The 25,493-nt window shown below is 44.9% G+C and overlaps 1 protein-coding gene across 8 annotated transcripts in view; it reads right to left on the reverse strand.

Moving 5' to 3' along the window:
• Positions 1-10,885: 10,885 nt before the first annotated feature.
• The window catches only part of Slc2a9 (solute carrier family 2 member 9), a 122,054-nt gene continuing 107,446 nt past the window's right edge, over positions 10,886-25,493 (reverse strand). For 7 of the 8 annotated variants that reach the window (XM_076938416.1, XM_076938418.1, XM_076938420.1 and 4 more), the window contains 2 exons: positions 23,508-23,635; positions 10,886-12,585 (listed from right to left, as the gene is read on the reverse strand). In XM_076938416.1, coding sequence (XP_076794531.1) covers positions 12,331-12,585; positions 23,508-23,635 — 383 coding nt within the window. In that variant the 3' untranslated portion in view covers positions 10,886-12,330. Of the gene's footprint in view, positions 23,129-23,507; positions 23,636-25,493 lie in introns of all 8 variants that reach the window. The other variant, XM_076938421.1, reaches the window with a different exon arrangement.

The raw sequence follows: 25,493 nt of genomic DNA on the forward strand, positions 1-25,493 counted from the left end.
TCTTCTCCTTTTCCTTTTGCCTTTCTTCCAGGATCTAGCTCTTGGCTGAGAAACCATATAGTCCCCAAATGCTGTGATTTAATGGGAAGAAATTTACTTGATTCCATGTACAAATTTGCCAGGAGAAGTGAATCTGAGCAAGATAATTATATTCGCATCTTCGTGTAAATTACAGAAAATGCCTAAGAAAGCTGCTGGGTTGCTGTCACTCAACATGACCTCTGTTTTCTGGAGCTCACACATGGCTAATGAGCATTCAGTGGCAGCCAAAGGAGAAGGAGGCTGATTGCAATGCCCAACCCTCATTACTTATTCAATTAACACACAGCATGATGATCAGGTTTTGTCTGTCTAGACCTTTGCTTACCCAATGATGAAAGATGTGAGACAGTCTTGGTCCCAGGAGGGGTTTAAGAAGTGGTCTGGCCATCATGATTTTTCAGTCTAGTCCCCAGACACTGCTTAGCTTCATCTCCCAACCTGTACCTTCAGAACCATGGTATTTGTCCACAGCAAGTTTGCCCTTCTCTGAATAGGTCATTTAGTTTCTCATCCCCATGATGTCTGTCCCCAAATCTGCTCCTGCAGCTGTCTGATGGCATCCTGGTTCTCATCTGAGATTCAGCTCAATTTCCCCACAGAGAAGCGGTTTTTATAATCATCCAGCCACAGTCCCTCCCTCCCCATGGTTCCCATCTCAGCCTCTTTACACCCAGATCAATGTTCATTTCTTCAGTAAGTGTGTAATGAGCACTTATCAGGTCTCAAGGATGGTTCTGAGGTGACCCTGATGTGATGATCTTAGAGTCTAGCTGAGGATGAATTCGATGAGAATAAGTCACAGCAACCCTGAAGCATCAAGGAAAACATCAGCAGGAAAACACGCAGGTATGAAAGAAGGTAGCAGGGATGCAGAGAGCTCTGGAGTCAGGGATGCCTTGCCACGACCATGAAGGATTGACAGGTGCTACCAATGTGAAGAGAAGGAAGAAAGTCTCCACAGAGGGAATGCTAGACAAGCACTCTTATCAACATCTCGATCCTGTTCACCGGCCTCCCCAGCTCTTGCCAGATCTCCCCACTTCCCTTCACAACCAACTTTGTGTATATTTTCCCCTTCTCTTCCAAACCAGTTGGGCTGCCCAAATATTCCTGGATCTGTGAGTGTGGTCTTCCACTGGATGGTGGCTGATTTATTAGGAGCTAGACTTCCTTTCTCATTCTGCAGCTAAAAACTGCCAACAGCACCTCAGCTAGGGGTGGGGCCTTGTGAAAACTCCCCTGTTCGTGGTAGGATATGGTCTGGCTTGGGCTTGCATAGGTTGTACGTGAGTGATGTCACAGCCACTGTGAGTTCATATGTGCAGCTGCCTTGCTGTGTTCAGAAGACTTCGTCTCTTTACAGTCCCTCAGTACCTCTGCTTCTTACACTCCTTCCTTCTTCAGTGATATCTAAACCTTTAGAGGGGAGGTATGTGGTATATATTTAGGGCTGACCATTCTGCAGTCTCCTACTTACTCTCTGTACCTGAGCTAGTTGTGGGTTTCTGTGTTGATTACCATCAACTGCAAATGGAAGTGGGGAGGTCTTTGATTGACAGTTGAAAGATATGTTAATCCATGCTTATAATAAGTTTAGGAGTTGGCTTAATTACTATGTCCATTTAGCAAGATAATGACAATAGGTTCTTTCTTAGAGCCTATGACTTGTCTACAGGTTTCATCTTGTACAGTGGACTTAAATCCAATTGATTGATTACTCACATGACATGAATGTGCCATTGTTGCTCCAGTGCGCATGTCTAGACTTTCTTTTTAGCTGTCCTCAGATTGTTCCCTGAAGACTCTAGCCAACCATGCTTGAGTGTCTTCTGCCATCTTCTCTCTCCAAAGGATTTGTTTTATCCGGTTTACATTCCTATCACCTAGTAAAGGCATATGCTAGGCACCTAGCTCAGGTCTGGAGACGAGAACCACCAACCCAGAGAATACGAATTCTGCTCTTGCTTGTCAAGAGAACTCACAGAATTAGTAGAAACACCAGCACCATAAGAATAGTGAATATTAGAAAGAATAGTCCCTATTAGCTATTCAGTTCAGTTTAACAAATAATGCAAAAGTGAATGCTTTAATCAGAGACGGGAGAAATAGCTCAGCAGTTAAGAGTATGTACCACTTTTTCAAAGAACCTAAGTGAGGTTCCCAGCATTCATGTCAAGTGGCTCACAACTACCTGTCACCCAGATCCAGGGATCCCATGCTCTCTTCTGACCCTCTATGGACAATGTCCTCAGATGCACCTCCACACACGACTTATACATGACTAAATATAATAAAAATAGATATGTTTATTTATGTATTATATATATAATAAATATAATAAAAATAAAGTTAGTGGCTTAAACAACAGTGAGTCATCATGTCTTGTGGTTCTGTGAATTAGCTGGATGGTTCTGTTCTTCCTCTTGGGCCTGTAAACACAGCTGGATTCTGGTGGAGAACACTCTGGATCTGAGCTCAGCTGAGACAGTTAAGACAGCTGGACACTCTCTTTTTGTGGCCTTTTAGCCTCAAAAGAATCTAGACTAAGCTTGCTCAAGTAGCACTTAGATATTTTTTCATATTTTAATTCAATTACCTTTTAAAAGATTTATTTTTATGTATTTGTGTCTTTTGCTAACATATATGTCTGTGTACCATGTTCATTCTTGTTGTCCACAGAGACCAGAGGAGGATGTCAGATCCCCTGGAACCAGAGTTACAGTTGTAAGCCACCATGTGGTGCTGGGAATCAAAACCAGGTCCTCTGGAAGAGCAGCCAGTGTTCTTAACTGCTGAGCCATCTCTTCAGACCCTACTTAAGGTTTTTATTTTTTTTTAACATTAAAAATTACAATCTTTTCTAACCGGATCAATATGGCAAATGTTTTTGGTTACTACTCATGCTTTCTTCCTATTGCATGAACGGTCAATAGAACTAAGGAAAGCCCAGCTGTGTTAAGTGGTGTGGTTACCATGTAACATTTAGAAAGGAGACATAGAGAAGGTGACGGTAAGTAATGAGGATGGAATACAGGTCACAGGACACATGAGTTGTAGAAGGGGATGGAAAGCTGATTTTGTTTCTAGTTTTAACTCCATCATAGTTATTTTTTTCTCCTTTTTTTTTTTTTTTTTTTTTTTTTTTGGTGGCAGATACAAGAATTCAACTTATGGGTATTTGAACCATTTTTGCATTTCCAAAAGAATCTAGCATGTGTCATTTCTTTGAAGTGCTCACATTCTCAGTGGGGGCAATTCTGGAGTATATTAGTTATAATCATTGGTACAAGTCACGTTTTCTGAGACCTTCATGGCCAAAGGCAGTAACAAGGTCCTCATGGATCATATACACTGAGACACAATTTATTAAGTCCACTGCCACTATTGCTACCTTGCCTCATGTGTTCCATAGTCAGCATGTGGCCACAGAGCAGGGACTGATATGTGCATGCGGCAAATGGACAGGAGTTACTGTTCTTCCACAGACATGGAGGTCCTGGAAGTCAATAACAGATGTTCTGAAAGTGGCTGGGTTTGAGCAGGAAGAACATATCTTGGGGTGTATATTATAAGCCCAACCATATTTACTTCACAGGCCACCTCCAACATCACAGTCAACCATATGAAAGTCTTTCCAGGGCCCCAGGACAAATGAACCCAAACAAGAAGCAGGTCTGGGTCAGCACCGTAGACAGCTCCAGCACACTGGCAGATAGGACACCAAGCACTGAGAAACGGAATGCACCTGCAGGCGGCTGTGCCCCAGGGAAATAACTAGCAGTGTGTCAAAAGAATTGGATTTGCTTCATGGATTTTTATTTGCCTCGGGCACTCTTCTGTCACAACCTGTATGGATTGAGTTTCAGTTGCAAGAGAAACTCGAGATAAGAGGCGATAGAAGTCAAGACAGAATATTGAGTGTTGGAGGCAAAAGTCAGGGGTGGGGAGCTCAGGGCTGTGATAGTGACTTGGCTCTATCTGAGGACTCTTCTTTCACCATCAACGACAACAGACGGACTTTGTTCCACTTGGTACTTGTCCCTACAAAGATGAAGGAGCTTCAAGGACCAACTGCTTTAACAGCAGTCACTAAATCCAGCTGCCAGAAGGGGAGTCCAGCCATTTGTTAACCTCGCCTTTCTCCACCTGTTTGCTGCGTGACTGCATCATATTCTGGAACTAGCCAGTGAATAGCCAGCTATTTTTTCTTTGTTTTCTTTTCTCCTTTTCTTTGTCTTTCTTTTTGAGTGTGTTTGTATAAATCTGTGTGTAATCTTTGTGCATGTGGGTATACAGGTGTGTGTGTGTGTGTGTACGTGCGCGCACGCATGTGTGATGGGAGTGTGGGGTCCAGAGGAGCCCACTGATGTCTTTTCAGTCTTCACTCTATTTCTTTGAGGCAGGACCTCTCACTGAACTTGGTGCTGTGCTATTAGCCTGCAAACCTCAGCAATCCTCCTGTCCTGTCCCTCATAGTAGTGGAGTTTGGGGTAAACAGTACAGGGCCACATCCACCTTTTTGCATGGGTGCTGGGATCTCAGCTCAAGTTTCACATCTACAAAACAAGGACATGCTTAGAGCTGATGCTTTGTGGGGGCTCTATTCTATTTGACCACACACACACACACACACACACACACACACACACACACTCACACACACACACACACTCACACACACACTCACATTCACACACATACACACACAGAGACACACACACATTTACTTTAAATTTGTGTATCTTAAATATTACACATGAACTCTTATTTAAAAACCTTCTATGGGCTTTTATTTAAAAGCAGGAAGGCGGCCTGGTTAAATTCAGATCAATAGTCCTTACCCTGGCTTTGTGGGTAGTGACCCCTCTTTAGTTTCATTTGGAAGACTCTGCCATTTTTTCAGTTCATGCTGTGTGTGCACCTGGGAATTGGACTGGGCCTGTTCTGGAGTCTACATACATTTTGATTTTTAAAAGTGCCTCTGACCATCTTCATACTGGTGCAAAATCAGAATATCATCTGCAGATTTAGGGTGTCCCTGTTTTCAGTTGTCTCTTTATGCACCATTCCCTTTGCTACTCTGCATTCTTATTTGGTTAGAAATGCAAGTTTTTTTTTTCTTCACTACTGTGTTATAATATACATGGGTTTGGATCTGAAACAAAGCAGCCATAGGAGGAAAGAGAAGAAGGGTAGGAGCACAGAGGCAGAGAGAGTGACTGAATAACAGGCATTCTCTTCTGTGTACTGTATGGAACATAGAGGCCCTTTCCCCTAGTTTCTCGTCAGAGAGAAGGATTTTCTTTAACTGTCTGTGTAGTTACTACTGTCAGCTCCAGGCAGGGTCCTGTTTCCTCCTGTCACCCCAAATGGAGGAATGGTTTTTTGCAGAGCTCTTTTGAGTACCCATTCCATGGTTCTGGACGTTGCTGCCTTAGAGCCTAAGCTGTGGATGTGGGAGGGGAAGATTCGGGGTCTCACTGCATGAACTGTTCTTCTGGTCTGAATCCCGCCTTCAGTTCACGTGCTTTCTTTCTTTTTTTCCCCCCAAGAGTTCTAAAGCTTTATTGTTCATGGCAAATGTGGATGGGTCTGGATGTGCACGCCCCCCTTCTCCTTTTTGCTTTTATACAACTTTTTTAATGTTAAAAGGCTTTATAAGTTTGGAAATGCTCAATAACAAGATGCCTATACAATCAGAAGTGTAACCCAATACACAACCTAGATATATCAACTATCTTTGACTGGCGGAGACAAAAGAACATCTGCCTCCATGCCCCCCCCCCCATCACCTAGCTCCTCCTCTCCTTCTCCTCCTCCTCTCCTTACTCATCCTCTTCTTCTCCTCACTCCTCCTACCTTAGCTCCTCCTACATATCACCTTTCCTGTTAAAATAAAACTTTTCTCTCAAAATACAATTAGAGCATAACTATACCAATTTGTGTCAGTAAGGTACAAGATAGACCTAATACCCAGTCCATCATTTTGTTGACTAACCAGAACCTCTGTCATCTCTGCTAAATAAAAGACTTAGTTCTGAATCTGGCTTTTTTCTTGGCTTTGGAATGAATGTCAACTGAAAACCATCCTCTCAAATCTTTTCTCTCAAAGTAAATAGCAAGGATGGGCTATGAGACTATAAGTCTGCAACCCTGTTGGAAATCCAGAATGACTGAGTTAACTGAAATTATGGGAAGCACAAAGCATAGCTTCTAAAACTTAGCCCATTTATAGAGACCGCTGAACACCTGGACAGTCTCTATACTATAAAACATTGGAGCATCGGATCTTCAGGCTTCTGGCCCAGGATCACCTGACAGACCTAGTGATGCAGAATTATAAAGGGCTGATTACTCTGTCTTGGCAGATATAATCAGTCAAATATTCTGCAAGTGTGTCCTTTTCTGGACAGTAATTTGTCTGTAGATGATAAGAGGCAATTCTTGTCTAGTGGCTGTCTCACTACAACTGGAGTAACTCCAAAGATGCTCAATTTCTTCTTAGAATTGAAGACAGGAAAGCTGTCAGGAGCAGACAGGTCTCTAATTAAAATGAACATTAATACAGAAATGTTTGTAACATCAATTCTCCGGACTTCGGACATTTTGAAAACCAACTATCCATGTAAGGCAATCTGGGTTGTTGTCTGTTAACTCCTCTCAGCTATTTCTAAATAAAATAAAATATAGAAAACACCCTAACAATAAACTCAGAGCCATGAATTTGCTATAGGCCCTTAACTCACAGGCTAACCATCTCAAATCAGTTAGAAAAGTTAAAGAAGAACTGGGTCTAAGCCTTGTGTTATATAGGAACAATGCCTATGAGAGTAACAATATTAATTTCACTTTTATATTAATAAGAAGCTCATACCAATGAAAACCTTAAATTTGAAATCAAAGTAAATTTTGTACCAGTTAAGAAATTATAACTTCATCTTAATAACTATTATACATATTTCTACCAATAGGTTATGGCTATGCAATAAATCCTAGCTAATCCTCTCTGTTCCAACAAAACCACTACTTTCCCCTAGAAAGACAGCCCAATATTAACCACCCCAGCCCCCAAGCCCATGGAATAGGGGCACCGACTCTTCATTAACTTCTTCAAGCTGATTATGGGTGTTAAGATATTAGAAGAGGGATTGGAGGAAGAGTAAATTGATAAGCCTCTGACACTGTGTCTTCACTGTATCCTGCTGAAATTCCAGAACATCAGAGGTTTGAGCAGGTCTGCTCAGCTTGCTTGATGAGTAGATACACCAAGGCTGTGTATTCTGCAATATATAATTCTCAACACAAATTTTAGTATCAAGATAATTTTTTGTTTGAATTCTGGAATCTAGTCTTCTGGTGGCCTGCCTCTGTCATGTCTAATCCAAATAATTCTGGGAGTTTCTATGAGGGTGTGCTCCCACCATCCTCCCATTCCTGCCTCCCTGCTCTTGAATTCCCCAACACTAGAGAATCCAAACTTTCAGGTACCTAGGCTGTCCACTTCCACTGATGCCTGGCAAGGCCAGCCTCAACTACCTATACAGGTGGAGCCATGAGTCCCTCCCTTTGTGTTCTCGGGCTGTAGATTTTAGAATGGCTACTCCAGCTTGTTTCTTAGGACCATTTGCTTGAAAAATTGTTTTCCAGCCTTTTACTCTAAGGTAAAGTCTGTCTTTGTCACTGAGGTGGGTTTCCTTTATGCAGCAAAATATTGGGTCCTGTTTATGTATCCAGTCAATTAGCCTATATCTTTTAATTGGGGGAATTGGGTCAATTGATATTAAGAGATATTAAGGAACAGTGATTGTTGCTTCCTGTTATTTTTGTTATCAGAGGTGGAATTATCTTTGTGTGGCTATCTTCTTTTGGATTTGTTGGAAGAGGGTTACTTTCTTGCTCTTTCTAGGGTATAATTTCCCTCTTTGTATTGGAGCTTTCCCACTATTATCCTTGGTAATGCTGGGTTTGTGGAAAGATGTTGTGTAAATTTGGTTTTGTTGTGGAATATCTTGGTTTCTCCATCTATGGTAATTATCTATGGTGATTTTGCTGGGTATAGTAGCCTGGGATAGCATTTGTGATCTCTTAGAGTCTATATGACATCTGTCCAGCACCTTCTAGCTTTTATAGTATCTGGCGAGAAGTCTGGTGTAATTCTGATTGGTCTGCCTTTGTATGTTACTTGGCCTTTTCCCCTTACTGCATTTAATATTCTTTCTTTGTTTTGTGCACTTGGTGTTTTGATTATTATGTGGCAGGAGGTATTTCTTTTCTGGTCTAGTCTGTTTGGCGTTCTATAGGCTTCTTGTATGTTTATGGGCATCTTGTTCTTTAGATAAGGGAAGTTTTCTTCTACAATTTTGTTGAAGATATTTATTGGCCCTTTAAGTTGGGAATCTTCACTCTCATCTATACCTATTATCCTTAGGTTTGGTCTTCTCATTGTGTCTTGCATTTTCTGGATGTTTTCAGTTAAGAACTTTTTGCATTTTGCGTTTTCTTTGACAATTGTGTCAATATTTTCTATGGTATCTTCTGCACCTGAGATTCTCTCTTCTATCTTTTGTATTCTGTTGGTGATACTTGCATCTATGACTCCTGATTTCTTTTCTAGGTTTTCTATCTCCAGGGTAGTCTCCCTTTGTGATTTCTTGATTGTTTCTACTTCCATTTTTATGTTCTGGATGGTTTTGTTCAATTCCTTCACCTGTTTGGTTGTGTTCTCTTGTAATTCTTTATGGGATTTTTGTGTTTCCCCTTTAAGGGCTTCTATCTGTTTACCTGTGTTCTCCTCAAATTCTTTGAGAGTGTTATTTATGTCCTTCTTAAAGTCCTCTATCATCATCATTAGAAGTGATTTTAAATCTGAATCTTGCTTTCCTAGTGATATGGGGAATTCAGGACTTTCTTGTGTGGGAGAACTAGGTTCTAATGATGCCATGTAACCTGAGTTGCTGATGCTTATGTTCTTGCATTTGCCTTTCGCCATCTGGATCTCCTTAGTGCTACCTGCCCTGTCTCTGACTGGAGCCTGTCTTTCCTATTATCTTGGTTGTATCAGAACTGTGTGGGGTGGGTGTTATTACTGGGGTTAGAGCTGGGGCCCAAGATCTGCTCAGTGCTCAGGCGCAGACAGGAAGGAACCAGTGTTCCAGGCCAGGAGTGACTTCCTGGGTCCTAGTGGGTCTCAGTTACTCCCTGTTTGGGGCAGGTGTTGCTGTCTCCTTACCTAAGATACTGCCTGTGTTAGCGCTCCTGGGGGGCCGCTTCCACTGGGTTCTGTGAGATTGGGGGCAGAGCTGCCGCCCAGGATCTGCTCAGTGCTCGGGCCCAGACTGGAAGTCACCTGCTTTCTTAAGTCTGTGTGTGTTTATATTGTAACTATGTCCGGGCTTTTTAAAGTTATATTAGCCACAGAGAAATGGCCTAGTATGTGTACATTAGCACCAGAAGCTGAAAGAATTATCTTTATTTCAGGGATTCTAAGAGGAGGAAATACCTTATTAAAACCTTCTGTGTACTTTTATATCAGGAAGTTGGTCTGGTTAAATTCAGATCAGAAGTCCTTACTCTGCCTTTGTGTTCTGCGCACCTCCCGTGTCCCCTTTCGCCTGTGGAAGAGAGACACGAGAGGCAGAATTCGGGTGGTTACCACAGCGAGGCTTTAATCTTGTATCAGCAGAAGTGAAGACCACGGAAGGGCCAAAGACAGGAAGAAGCACAGCTTAAATACACCCTAGAGTGACGTGTTCACTTCTGATTGGCTGTTCACTCATCACCCAATATTACGCCTCGGGATTGGCCAGTGACTTTGGCGGGCTTTTTTGCCTTTGCACCTGCTCAGTTAATTGTTTACTAGTGGGGAGGACACGATGTCTGAGCCATCTTGGAATGGCGGATATATCACCGCTAACCACCGCTAACCGCGGCTTCCTACACCTTTGTGGGTGGTAAATTCACTTCAGCTTCATTCGGAAGACTCTGCTCTGTTCTTTCAGTCCCCATTATATGTGTGCCTGGGAACTGGACCAGGCCTGTGCTGGGGTCTGCTGCATGCCTTTGATTGAGATAAGGAAATAATTGAACTGGATTGACAAGGTCCTCACACCTAGAGCTTGGGTGGGAATCAGAGTCAGACTGACAGCCAAGCTTCTCTTGATGACCATGCAAGGATGCAGAATGCAAACAGCCACTGTCACCCAGCAAAACTTTGGCCTGTAGGCCTTCAGGGTACACCTGACTCTGACTCTTGGATCTCCATTTTCTTCTAGGATCCAAGAAACAGCTTCCAATGTGGAGAAGTCTCTGCAGCGGGCACCAGAGTGTGAACAAAAGTCTTCAGGGTTGAGATGATGTATTTGATTTAATATCAAGTGGGGAAAAATAGGAGATAAGAGAAAGATGATTCTAATTATGCTTTATGTATTCTGTGTTTGCAAGTGGATTAATAACAGGCAGGAAACAGACAGGGCTGTCTGAAAAGTGAAACAGTGAAGCGTGGGAGATGATCAGTTTTATTATGAGATTAATTTTTTCCCAAAATGTCCTTAGTGTGGCTTCCCTATAATTTCAAATATTAAGAACATACCAATAATACTTGCTGGCCTCTGGCCTCATGGTCACTGGCCCTGACTCTGCTCTAGCCCTTGTCTTAGAAGGCATTCCTCTTTCTCAGCTAAGATCTCATCTATTCCTCCTACCAATGCCCACCCCCCACTGAAGAAATGGCAACTATTAGTGCTTTGACGGCCCATCTCTCTGTCAGACGTGTGAGTGTGAAGGTCAGGGCAGTGTGTTTCCTTGCGCATGGATCTGTCTTCAGTACTCAGCCAAGGCAGACTAGTGACTGTCTGATAAATATTTATTGACAAAATACTTAAATCTCCAAGTGAATGGCAGCTTTCAAATGTTATTATTTTGGTTTTACAATTTCTTGGTTCCCTTTGCAAGAGGCCCTTGTCAAATCTATATGTTGTGTTCTCTCTATACCAACACCCAGTGCTCAAACCAGTGCTGGATGGTATGACTTCCTGAGCTGGGAATACACCAAGGAGAGGCCCAAGATGAAGAGATTTCAACAGGGAGGGAACAGTCAGAACACAGGTTTTGGTTAAGGCCATCCTCATCCAGAACTGTCAGGAAAACAGCAGTGTTGCCTGGTCTGGAGACTTCCCTTCCTGGAACACACCCTCTAAGGCACCCTAAACATAAATACAACAATGCCAGTTGATGTACCTGCCATTTGCTTATGACATTTGTCACATGTACTTTTTTGAAGGCAGAAGAAGGAATTCAGCCAAACATGATGATGGCAAGATGCAAGTTGCCCCAACCAGACACCCACCTCTAGAACCGCCTCTTTGACTTCCTAAATAACTGTTGAGACAGGTAATCTCTGCCACCCCAGCCTTCACCTGAGCACTAGGAGTGATGGATGTCAAGTGTCTTTCCAGGCAGTTTGTTACCTCTAAAGATGAACTCCTTTACACCACAAACACAAGGCTTAGGAACTGAGGTTGTCATTCCTACATCCAAGACAGACATCATCAATCAATCCCAGTGTTCTTTCTCATCAAACCTAGGTTTGATCTCAGAGTCACTCTCCATGTTCAGAGCCCACCTTGCAGTCTCTGCCCCCTAGGTACCACAAAGTTCTTTTTCAAATTACTTGTTGATCCTCTGTGTGATCTTTGTAACAGTCTGAACTAAAGACAGCCTCAGACCTGGCAGCCTTGAGTGCTGGGGGAAGAGCCTGTCTTGGTTTGATGAGCAGCCTGGTGGGTTGTTATGAAGCGTTCCTAAGCCTCGGGTCCACAGGGCAGAGCCAAAGGTTAGCAACAGGCATTTGTTAGTGGGTCAAAGAATCTCCCCATGGAAGTTGGGAAGCCTTCCAAGGTCTGGGGGCCTGGAGGCTAGTGGCTGAGGAGGGTAGGTCAGGGTTGCTTAGCAACAGCACAGCTGAGACAAGCCCCAGGCTGCCATTCCCAATACATTGAGTATTCATCAGACCAGATTGCTTTCCTATGAGAAGGCAACCTGTTCCCTTTCCCCCAACTTTATTTCAAAACTATGGGTTCAAGCATGAGGAAGGCAGCCCTTGGTCTGTATAGTATGCTGAGTGGAGCAAACCTAGGAATGCTTCCAGGGGAGTTCAGACGTGTGACTGTAAGGTTCGATTCCCATGGGTTTCTTCCTAGCTCCTCAGCATAGGAATCTCACATGGCTTTAGTCACCTGAAATCTTCTAAGTTTTGGGGAAGTCTTGGGTTACTGTAGCAAGAACACACATTTAGACAATTTTGTTTTGGCCATAGCTTTCCAGTGTGGAAGATGGATCTGGCTCAGTCTGGCTGTTGGCCTTCTCCTCTGCCATGGCTGAGTCAGCCTTCACCTCTGGGGGATAAGCTTTATTCCTCTTGGCGAATGCCTGGCTGATTTCTGCATGGGTTCTGTTCTTGGTCTCCGGGAGGACAAAATAGAAGTAGATAGCACCTGCAATACATATTATGGCAAAGACGAGGAAGCAGTAGGAGTCCAGGCTTTTCTGTGGAAAGGGAGAAAGAAAAACAGTCAGCAAACTAGCTAGCTGGCTGTAAAGCCACATTGCAAGGTTCGCCTCTGCAGCTAGTACTAAGTGCTGCTGCCATAAGAGGTGGATAGGGCCATAAGACACGAGTGAGTCTCAGAGAAAGCAGGGATAAGTCAGTTCCCCCACCATGACCATAATGAGAAAAAAAGAGAAACCAGTCTTCATTGTTCTGCACTTTTCTTTCAAAGTAGGTGTTTAAAAACTGACTATCAAGGGAAGAAAATGTAACCCCTGATGAATATGATCTTAGGTTTCATTGCATTCTTCCTCCTCCCATGAGACATGAGGCAGCTGTAAAGTCCCACTTTGTAAGAAAAATATGGAGCATGGTATCAAGGATATATGTGTTCCCCCACCCTTGATATGCTCAAAATCTACCTCATTAACTGGTCCAGTCTTGCACAGAAAAGAAAAACTAAAAGATAGATGCTGGGTGTAGTCACTGTTGCTGTGTCTTGATTAGAACTCAGTGGGATCCTGGGCTTTCCAGGGACTCTCGTGCTTCAGTGGCTCTTGGCATGATGCTTAGATTTCGGTAAAGGTTTGTTCAATAAATGACTCTCAGCTGGAGGGGATGGCTCCTGAGCAAGCATCAGGAGCTGAGTTTGAACCCTTAGCACCCATGTAAAAAGCCAAGTGTGGCTGCACACTAAACTTGCCTGTGACCCCAGCACTTGGGGCGGGAGCAGGGACAGGATGGGACTTGCTGGCTGCAAGGCACATATCAATAATCCAATGAGGACCCTATATTCATGGTCATCCTTGACTTCATGGGCAATTCAAACCAACTTTTGGATATATGAGAGCCTGTCTCCTCTCCCCTCAGAGGCTTCCTCATTACAGCTGCCAGGCCTGACTCCTTCATACTACAAATATCTATTGATCAAAGACAAGGTGACAGTGGTTTTGAGTGGCACTTCCCAAGAAGTAATGCTAGGGGTTTCATCAATTCCATTTAATCTCTGATTGAAAATGAGCTTACAGCGCTTAAGAGCCTAGGCACTCATACATTCCCGATCCTCTGGTCAAACACATTCAGACTCACGGTGCCTCTGTGTAAAACAAGGACAATATCAGATCCATAGGGTTGTTGTAAAGAATAATTGAAACATCCCCTTCAAAGCACTGCGGGTGGTAAAGGGTGCCTTGCTTTAAGGGAGGCACCTTGTTTGTCCACAGAGAGTCTGTGAGCCGTGAAGAGGAGAGGGGAGAATGAGCAGTTCAGCTGTCAGAGAGTCTGTGCCAACAGAGAAGGTGAGCCACTTAAGACAGAATATCAAACCACCCAGTGTTAACTGTCCTTATCTGAAGCATGGTGACGTTCTCCCTTATGTTGTTTTGTGGTGAAATGGGATGAGTTTTGTGGTCCACATTCCTGTGTGCAGGCTGACTCAATACCTGTATTTTCTTGTATCCTCAGAATGCAGGGAGTGGTGGATAGGCAGAAGGCCAGCAGTGGATGTGTTCTGAGTACATGGGTGTCCTGAGGCTCTCTACCTACCCAGGGCACTCCTGGAGCTATCTGGGTTGTCTTTACCTCCCTAAGCTGCTATGTTCTTGGCTTCATTTCCCAAAGGACAGACACCATGAGGTCACTTGTATCATCCTGTTTCACAAAATTCACAGCACCTGCAACATCTGGGGAAAGGATACTTGTGCCCTTCCTTCCTTCTGAGTCTCAGGGGAAAATGTGTGTGAGAAGTGGAGTGAGAGACACCATCTCTTGGACACCGAGCCTGTGGTGGACACCCGGATGAAAAGCACTGATGAGTCTCTGATACAGTTCTGCAAACCATTGTGTTGGGGCTGAATCCTTTTTCAGGTGATTAAATCATGAGAGTGGATCCAGCACAAATGGAATTCCTTCATACCTGAAAGAAGGGAACTAGACAGACTCCTCTCATCCTTCTACCTTTTTCCATATGCAAAGAAACCAGGAGGCACCATCTTGGAAGCAGAGAACAGCCTCCACCAGATCCACCAACACCTTGGTCTCCCTGTTAGCCAACTAAAAACTACCTATATTCCGGAACCATGACCAAAGCAACTCTTATAAAGGAAAACATTTAGCTGGGGCTGGCTTACAGGTTCAGAAGTTCAGTCCATTTTTGTCATGGTGGGCAGCATGGCAGCATGCAGGCAGACGTGATGCTGGAGAAGGAGCTGAGAGTTTTACATCTTGATCTGCTGGCAGCAGAAGGAGACTGCTATACTAGGTGTAGCTTGAGCATAGGAGAACTCAAAGCCTGCCCCTACAGTGACACACTTCCTCCAACAAGGCCACACCTCCTAATAATGACACTTCCTATGGGCTAAGCATTCAAACACATGAGTCTATGAGAACCATGCATCTTCAAACCTTTTCCTTCTAATCATGATATTCCTTTCAGTATATCAGTTACTTCAGTGGTGACAATGGGTGAGGTACAAGTGTCTCTCTTTAGAGCATCTTCACCTCTGCCAGGACAGTTTGTGTTACTTGTCAAGTTCATGTTGCTAGAAGAGGGCAGGGCTGGACTGAAACTCAGCACAGTGCTTCTCTCTGAAGCTGCCTTGCCTCTTGTTGGACCCTGGCCTGTGCTGAGGACAAGACCAGATAATGTCAGTGGTAACATTAACAACTGCTTTCTGATTGCTACCTTTCTGATTGTCTTGGGAACTGCTAGCTAGCTACGTTCACCTCAGCCCTATGGCATGATTTTACAGATGAAGTGGCTAAGCAGTGACACTGGGCTGTGTATCAGTTAAGACCCAAGCTCATGGAACCTGATGGAGGTGGTGGAGCCTGACTTGGGGTGGATACTGAGCTCTCCCACCCTGGTGAAAGCAATCACCTCTCTTGATGACCCCACTCCATCTCTCAAGAGTGGTGCTAGCCACTGTTACATCCCTTCTGAAAATACATCTTGTATGTCACCAGATGGCCATGAAAGTAATCCAGACAGGAAAATTTCATCTCACAGTACAGTGGAATGTTAGATTATGCTAAAAATACAAGGTAATTTTGGAAAAATACCACTTTTAGGAAAAGGTCCTTTAAATTAAGGAAAAATTCTTAGCTTTTTCCCCCTCTACTCCTGTGAATCAGAGCCGAGAGTGGGTAACTGCTTCCCAGAGCAAGGGAAAGAGAAGTGCAGGTTAGGAATGCAGACTCCAGCTCCCACAGAGTGAGCTTATGGGTTGCTTTGTAGATGGTTTGGTGGGTGGTCTCAGAGGTGGGGGTGGGATCACCCTAAATACACAGCCACAAAACCTCAATGTGCTCTGGAGGTGGTGAAATTATAACCTAATAAAATTCTGGGTTAGGTTTAGAAGTAGCTATTCAATTCCTTTATCAAAAGCAAAAAGGTGCTGAGCTGGAATGATTCATTCCTGCCACAATAGTCTCCATGCTTGGAAAGAAGTGGCCAGAGCTCATGTCCGTACTAGGAAGTGCCTGTCCATCCTTCACACTGGGTTCAGTCTGGTCCTCCATGACAGCAAAAACCCCTATTGTGTTCTGCTGCTTGTGTGGTGGTGGATCTCAGATGAGCCCCCTGCATCCTGGGGACACAGGCTGCTCTTTGGAGTCTCAAGAACTCATCATAGCATCTGACATAGATTATTGTTTCTAGAAGACCCTGGTGTTTTCTCTGTCTGGCTGCTTGTACCCTGGAAGTATTGGTTTTCCCCTCTCTTCTTTTCTCCCTCCTTCCCTCCCTATCCCTCTCCCTCCATGCCTCCAATCCTCCCTTCCCCACTCATCTCTCCCCTGCTTCTCAGTCTAAGATATCAGCGCAGACAACAACTTTTCAGTAGTCATAATGACAACAAGCTTTGTTGTAGGTCCCATGCAGACACCATGTAGATGGAAGTCTGAGTCTCTTGAGAGCTCAGCTGCAAAACCTAGGCAATGCTCTTGTTTCAAAGACAAGACAATGACAGTCATCAGGGATAGTTAACATTACTCTGCCCCTGACCTCAATGTTGTTGAAGGGCACAAGCAGAATTCAAGGTCACCTTGTTTGATTCCATAGGCTACTTAACTAATCCAGAAGGTTTTGCTAACACACTGCTTGGCAAGAAGACCAAGAACAGCAACCACTAACAAACACAGTGTTGTGGGTCCTGCCTTAGGCTGGAGCTTGAGGCAAAGATTGTGTGGGACATGATGGTGGTGTGGTGGTGACTGGTACTCTCCCAGGTTGCTTGAGACTGACCAATGTTTTAAGATTTGGGCTGTCTGAGATAGCTTTGAGCAAACATCCTAGGGCATGTCTGTCACCATAGAAAGGTACCTATAATTTTTTTTCTCCCAAAGGAACACTGAAATCCTAGGCTCTGCTCCCTGTGAATGTGGCATCACTAAGGACAGTCTTTCCAGGTGTGATAAGGGTATTATGCAGTCTGCTCAGCCATAAGAAAGCATCTCCATGAAGGAGCTGTCTCATGCCCCTAATCTTGTCCTTACAGGCACTTTCCTCCTCTCCCTGCTTGCCCCAGGCCTCACTACAGGGTCTCTGATAAACCGTGGCTACCAGGTCTCCCTGCTCACACTCCAGTATAGCCTCTGAGTATCTAAAAAGAGGTGTTCTAGAAACACCCATATGTGATTCCATGTGTTCCCACTGCCTTCCATCCTTCATGGGTTATCAGATGTCTGGTACTCAGCCTTGGTAACATGCTCAGATCTGTTCTGACATACGCTGGTATTTCCCCCTCCATACTGTGTCAGAATGTGTGATGGGTGGAAGACTCCATCACCTACCAGGCATCCTAAACTCCTAGATGAATTTCATGTGTCTTCACGATTGAATCCCTTTGGTCTACTGGAGCAAATGAGGATTCCTCAAGGCCCAGCAGAATCTATCTAAAATGCACTGAGAATGGTAAGTGACTATGGAGATAGTCAGGCAGTGACTATTGTTGGGTGCTGAGTTAGAATAGCCAGTGTGTCTCCCACAACACCAATGTACATGTCCATTATTGTCATCTGCTGGGTGATGACTTGCCAGGAAACCAATCACCTAGAACCGGCATCACAAGACTTCTCCTGGGGGATCCAGGTCCTGTGTAAGCTTATCCAGGAAAGAGAGTTTCCAATCATATGTCCAGCCCCTACACCTAGAACTCAGCTCATAATGTATACTGGCCTTCAAAGATCCAGACCTAGGTTATAAAAAGGGGTGTGAGGGATTTGCACATGTGATGATATTCTAGCTATGAAAGGGAGATCCTGGACCACCTGGGTGGGCTCTGCATGTCATTGCCCTTACACTGATGAGGTGGAGATACACACACAAGGTGAGAACCACAGGACATCAGTCACCTGGGAGGAGGGATGAAGACAGCTGAGCTCACATCTAGAACACCTTGCCTGAGATGACTTCCATCAGAGCTAACTCACTGCCTTCAGAACAGCATTGGCATCTTCATAAAGGTGGAGCCTTCTGAACCCCACTACAGGCTTCAACACTGTTTTATAGTTCTGGTTTGGAGATGAGGTCTCCTCTGAAAAGGTCTATGTGTTGCAGGTCCGATCCCCAGTGCAGCACCATTCTAAAGGCCTTTTGGGTAGTAGTTGGATCCCAGGGACTCTGCCTTCCTAAGTGAATTTGTCCTCTGGTGGACGTCATTTGAGTGAAGTGATAGAGGTGATAGACATGGAATGTGGGGGCCTAAGAAGAAGTGTACCACTGGAGGTGCCCTAGAAATATATATCTCGTGCCCAGCTCTTTCCTATCTCTTCTATGCTTCCCAGATACAATGATGGGGACTACTTTATGTCACCCCAAGCCCTCAGTCATGATGCTCTGCTTGTGGCAATAGAGCAAGCTGATGGTGGACAAGAAAAGTAAACTGGGAGCTAAAAGAGACCCCCTGCTCCCTCTCAGGCATTCTTCACTGTGACAAAAAGACTGACCAGCACCACTGGGGACTACATTTCAGCATACATTTTGGAAGAAATGTACCCAGTTAAAACACAGCACCAAGTGTGTGCTGTCACTACAATGAGAAACGCATACAGCTGGAGTCCTGTGATCTGCCTTTCCACCTGGAGCCCTTGGAGCCCATGTCATTCCATTCCCTAAGATTATCTGCCAGCCTGCACCTACTTCTGCCCGCAGCCTGCCCAAGCTGTGTCTTGTCAAGTGTAAGGGTGATTTCTAAATTTTATTTATTTAAATTATTATTATCATTATCATTACTATTTGTGTGTGCATGTATGCATGTGTGTATGTGGAGGTTGATGTCATATGTCTTCTTCAGCCACTCTGCACATTATATTTTGAGACAAGGTCTGTCACTGATTTGGCTAGAGTGGCTGGCCAGCAAGCCTCAAGGAGCTCTCTATCTCCACTCCACTGGGACTACAGGCATGTGTCTCTGTGCTCATTTTTTTTTGAGTTCTGGGGACTTGAACTCAGGCCCCCATACTTGTGCAGCAAGCACTTTGTCCACTGAGCCTCCCCCTTGTGTCTAAAGATGCCTTTTCATCTCTATACCATAGATCCTCACAAGACTGCAGAGACTAAATCTCTCTATACTACAGATCCTCACAAGAATGCAGAGACTAGATGCTGCTATTGTCCTCAACAAACAATGCGGTCTGAAGACTGTGAGGAACCTGCCCAGGGTCACATAGCCTTCGAGCTGCAGAGCTGAAAGGCAAGGCCAGGTTCTCTGCCTGTAAGTGCTGAACATGTAGCCACAGTTCTCCTGCTCACTAAGTACTCCACACAGAGTTTCCCAGGCTGCCCTGCAACATCACACACACACACACACACACACACACACACACACACACACACACACACACGGTGAATAGATAAATGGATGGACGGATAGATAGATAGATAGATAGATAGATAGATAGATAGATAGATAGATAGATAGAATAAAAATAAGACACATGCTTGGCCTGCCTTCTTAGTTAGCACCCTAGGGACCCACAACAAGGGACATATCTTCTTGGCAGGAGCCCAGGAAATGCAAGCCTGATGTAGGCTTGATCTTAGCCACAGAGCATACTCAAATGTCAGTGATGGCTGTAACTAGTTGTTCTTCTAGCCAGAACAATGAGCTCCAGAGATTTTTTTTATTGGATATTTTATTTACATTTCAGATGCCATCCTCTTTCCCCATTTCCCCTCCCTAGAAAACCCCTATCCCATACCCCCTTTTCCTTTTTGCTTTTATACAATTTTTTAATGTTAACCAATGGCTTTATAAATTTGGTAATGCTCAATATCAATCAGAATTGTAACCTAATACCCAACCTAGATATATCAACTATCTTTGACTGGCAGAGACATGTGAACATCTGCCTCCATGTCTGGCCCCCCTCTCTCTTTCTCTCTCATCACCTAGCTCCTCCTCTCCTTCTCCTTCTCCTTCTCCTTCTCCTCCTCTCCTTCTCCTCCTCCTCTCCTACTCCTTCTCCTCCTCCTCACCTTCTCCTACTCCGCTCCTTCTCCTTCTCCACTTCCTCTCCTTACTCCTCCTCTCCTTACTCCTCCCACCTTAGCTTCTCCTACATATCACCCTTCCTGTTAAAATAAAACTTTTCTCTCAAAATACAGTTAGAGCATAACTATACCAATTTATGTCAGTAAGGTGCAAGATAGACCTAATACCCAGTCCATCATTTTGTTGACTAAGCAGAACCTCTGTCATCTCTCCTAAATAAAAGACTTAGTTCTGAACCTGGCTTTTTTCTTTCTTTCTTTCTTGGCTTTAGAATGAATGTCAGCTAAAAACCATCCTCTCAAATCTTTTCTCTAAAAGTAAATAGCAAGGATTGGCTATGAGACTATAAGTTTTCAACCCCATCAGAAATCCAGAATGACTGAGTTAACTGAAATTATGGGAAGCACAAAGCATAGCTTCTAAAACATAGCCAATTTATAAAGACAGCTGAACACCTGGACAGTCCCTATACTACAGAACATTGGGAGCTCCGGAGATTTTATATGACACAGCCTAAATGTTGTTCAAAGCCCTGTACATCACCTTTTCATGCTCTGTGTGGGTGTCACTGTCTGAGATTTAGGGCTGTATACTATAGTGGTTGAGAGTGAACACTCTGGAGCATATAGGTTTAATCCCATCCTTAGCACTTGTTAGCTGGGCAAACCCAGGGCAGTGACTTGACATTTTTGTGCATCAGCTGCTATCTGTAAAAGGAGGCCAGTGGGCACATAGATTTCACAGACCTGTTGTGACATTACATAAGTCACACTACATGACATGTCTAGGGAGAGACAGCTGCATGGGGATAGCTTTATTCAGTCAGTTGATTGTTTGGCTTGTTTTGTATTTATTTCAATGGCTGCTGTAATGAGTTACATGAACTAGGTGATGGAAACAGGAGTCTCTCTTCTGTCTACAGGCCTCCTGTGGGATATGCAGCCCATCCTGACTGATCCATGGAAGGAATTAGAACTTCCACTCTACAGAATGGCTGCCTAGTGAGTTGATACGTAGCTAGCACCTTGGGGGTGGTCACTGCTCCCTCTGTGACCTCCTCTTTGACAAGTGAGCCAACTGAGTGGGCTGGGACAATTGCATTGAATGAAACTGAATATAGAATCCAGGTCCCAGATGCATGGGAAACTGTCAGACGAGGTGCAGCACTGTAATGGCACCGGAGAGATGTGCAGATGGGAAATGATTTGCAAATCTGAGTGATGTGAAATAAAGGTCAAGTGACCTCAGAGTCAGCTGGAGCCCTCTCCAGCAGATGCAGAGGCGTGCTTACAGACACACACACACACACACACACACACACACACACACACACCACAGAGCTCTGAGGAAGACACCAAGGAGAGACCCCCTCTGTGTAAATCTTTGTCTGTATCCATAAGTGATTTTTTTTTTTTTTTTTGGATAAATTAAAACAGAACTCAATGGCCAGGCAGTGGTGGCGCAGGCCTTTAATCCCAGCCTTAGGAGGCAGAGGCAGGCAGATTTCTGAGTTGGAGGCCAGCCTGGTCTATAGAGTGAGTTCCAGGACAGCCAGGGCTACACAGAGAAACCCTGTCTCGAAAAACCAAAAAATAAAAAAATAAAAAAAGATTAAAAAATAAAATAAAACTCAACTCAAGTTGAAGTGGGCTTTTGGAATAGGGTATCTGCTGAGTGCCAGAGATCTCCTTCTCTTCTTGTCTCTTAGGTGAGGATAAAGAACTCGGGTTCAGATTCCGGCTCTGTCATGTACTGTGGGGGTGATCTTTGGAGTCTCCCAGAAGGGCTGCTGGAGGCTGTACCTCCTGGTTGAACATTTGCTGGCATACAGCAAGTACTTGTAGATGTTTGCATGAATGTGCCAGTGGACGCTTTTCACTCCCAGCCTGGCAGGATGCCATTAGTACTGTAGTGTCCATAAGGTCTTCTCCTTTGCCCACTCCCAGGTGTTTAGAAGACAGGGACCTGCTTCCCAGACCCAGACAGCCTGGGAAGGCTCAGTTGCAAACGAGCAGAGAAGAAGAGCAACGGACAACTTCAAGTTAATTTTCTCCATGTAATGGATGCTTTACTGACTCCAGGCTTTGCCTGCTAGCTTTTAACCAGAAAAAGCTCACTGAAAGTATGAAGTCAATTGAAAAACCAGCTTGTTATGTCCTGGCTGCAGCTGGGAAGGGACCACAAGGAGAGGAGAGCTGAACGTGGGCCCCTCTGTATTCTGTGGCCCACAGAGGGGCTTTGTAGCACCTGAGATGGGAAGGCACTGCTTAAAGGCAGCCAAATATGATTTGAAAGCTGCATGGTGCACCTGTTTTCTAGTTTCTGGGTTGAGGAGGCTGCAACACATGGCAGACCAGCACAGAGAGAAGCAGGCCAAATCGGGCCCTGTGGACCCTGGGATGACCATCTGCTCTCTGCCCTCAGCAGACTTGTCTGTAAGAGGATCAGGTGTAAGTCCAGGCCAGGGCTACGGGAGATGACATGGACTCCCATGTCATGAAGCCATGCCTGTAGGCTGTGGCACGGAGGGACTGGTCTGCAGCTGAGGGCTTCTGCACTGCTTTTACACTAGCCTGGACTTTACACTTCCCAGACTCCCTTGCTCCTTTTCTCATGTCTCTACTCCAAAGTCACTTCCTTTAAGCAGTCTTTCGTGACCACCCACGAGCCTCAGAACCACAGGCTGGGGCCCACTCATTTTTGTTGTCCCAAACACTGCAAATTGTTGAATTACTAAGTAAGCCAGTGCATTTGGATCTGGTTCTGGAGTATGCTGTCATTTTCCAACAGATCACTGTTTTCTTGGGAGGCTTGGAGTGTGTGTAGGACGTGTATTACAAAATTTCTATGATATTTGTCCAACCCAGTGGTAAACACATTGCAAAAGTGATCTGTAAGTCTTAGGTTCAAGACACAATCTAGGATTTCTGCACACACTCACCAGTAAGTGACCCGTTCTTCAGGAGACACGGCTAGCTCCTGGACAGGAGGAAGGATGGGCAGAAGGGGAAAAGGGGCATGGAGGGAGGTACAGGAGGAAGGAGGGATACTGAGGATGGAGAGAAGAGGAAGGTGGGTTAGGGAGGGAAGAGGGACAGAAGGAAGAAAAGGACAAGAGGGAGGAGGGACAGGATAGAGAAGAGAATCTTAGTTAAAGTATGTATCTGTCTTTCCTTGGGGCAATAACATGAATTAAGGGGAGGGGGAAGAGAGAGAGAGAGAGAGAGAGAGAGAGAGAGAGAGAGAGAGAGAGAGAGAGACAGAGACAGACAGAGACAGAGACAGACAGAGACAGACAGAGACAGACAGAGATACAGACAGAGAGAGACCTAGACAGAGAGAGATATCAGAGTGTAGGCAGACAAATTTCATCATGTCTCAGAGTGCCCAGGCAACGTGATGGCTGTAGGCTCCCTTGTCAGACATACCTGGATGAAGGGGAAAAGGAGCCCTACAACGAAGTTGGAAAGCCAGTTGACTGTGCCTGCGATAATGAAGGCTGCCGGCCGCTCTGACTGTTGGAAGAACTCTCCAGTCAGGATGAATGGGATCCCACCTGTGAGGGGAGAATTGAGACGGGAATGAACCCCTGAGCAGACCTCACCCCCAACACGGCATCCATAGCCAGGGCCTGGACTGCCATAAAGTAAGGATGCTATCTAGGTAGCAGCAGCTGTACCTGTATGAGGGAGGGTTGGTGCTCTTAGCAGCCTTCAGCCCTGGGCTCCAGAGACACAAACATTTCCCTGACCTAGTCAAAAGTGGAATAGGCCCCAGGTTGACATCAGGCACAGACACAGTACTACATGGGCCTGCATGATGCTCAAAGCAACAGACATTCACGGACTACAGATGCAGCTTCACTTAGAGTTGGGTCATGTTCCTATAAACGTATTTTGGGTTAAAATGCAATTAATGGACGCCAACTTCCTGCTTGTTGCTCAGCCTCACCACCTTACACGACCTCACAGCATTTGAGACTCGGTCTTCAAATCAGGACACGTATGGTTTGGATATGAAGTGTCACCCAAAAGTCTCACAGTTGAAGATTTGTCCTCTAGCTGGTGGATGTAATCTTGAGATGTGACTGGCTCATGAGGACTCCAACTTAATCAATAGATTAATCACTTGATGGTGTTAGTTAGAGGAAGGGAAGACATGTCCTCAAAGGGTACGGGCTGCTGCTGGCCACCTCTTTCTCTGTCTGTTCTTTCTCCCTTCCTGTCTGTCACAGAGCGAGCAGCTCTGTCCATCAGTCCTTTATGGTTCTATATACCTCACACCAGGCCCAGAAAACCTGCTGTGACCTGTAGACCCAAACCCTCAGAGACTGTGAGCCAAAACGATCTTTTAAATACATGCTTCCAGTTATTCATCAGAATGATGGAAAATACTAACATAGCCCATGGCCCTTTGAGCAGGCTACCATAGGGGTAAACCAGTAGGCTGGGGCAGTCAAGCAGGTGGTCCATGCAAAGTCATCTTGAAGGGCTATTGAATTGCAGAGTCAGTTGGAGGGAGAGTAGGGAATCAGAGAGGGATATCAGTGGGAAACAAGCAGTTGAGAACTCTGGTGTATGTGTGGGGTGGGGATGGGAAGCATGAGCAAGTGCTTCAAGAAAACTCCCTGGGTCATCACAGAAGCACAGGAATCCCAACCTGGACGTGCATAGAACAATCATGCAAAGAAACTGGCATTCCCCTCCCCGCTGCCAACTAGAGCGTTTCCATTCTCTGAGAGTTCTCTGTTCATCATTCCAAAGCGATGCTTGTGCTGAAACAGTGGCCTCCAGAACCTCCAGTCAGAGACAGAAGCTGTTGAAATCTCAAGAGAAATGGGCCATGGGAGTTCAAACTGGCCCTACTCATTCTAATTAAAGATAAGGTATACCACATTACAATGGCGAACATTTAGCTAAGAAACAAGCCCCAGTCATGGCTGGGGTGGAGTTCATCTTTCAGTAAACATGGAAGCTGCAGGTTCTCCTGGGGTACTTTACTTCTCAGGTGAGCACAGAAGAGAGGAAGTCTTGCATTGGAGTGGGGAGGGGGAGGGGGAGGGGGAGGGGGAAGGGACTCAACCTTGGATGTACTGCAGTTAAAAGTCAACCTTGGAGGAGGGCCAACTGAGGCCATCACATCCCACACCTAGGGCTTGGTCTTCAAGGCTGCAGAATGGATGTGTTAGGTTATTCACTCAGTGAACACAAATGACAGAGCTCCCACTAGAGATGCTTCTTGAGCTGGATGTCCACAGCATAGCTCTGAAGGAGCAGCACCTTTGGCCCAGGAAAGTCTCGGTATCTGGTTTGTACCCAGGAGGCTGGAACAGGTTTAACAGCATTTGTTAAACTTCCCACCATCCCAGGGTATCTGTGACACCTCCACTTGCCCGTGGTACTCTGGCTGAAGCC

Source organism: Arvicanthis niloticus, chromosome 7 (genome assembly GCF_011762505.2).
Source record: "Arvicanthis niloticus isolate mArvNil1 chromosome 7, mArvNil1.pat.X, whole genome shotgun sequence".
NCBI classification, from domain to species: domain Eukaryota; kingdom Metazoa; phylum Chordata; class Mammalia; order Rodentia; family Muridae; genus Arvicanthis; species Arvicanthis niloticus.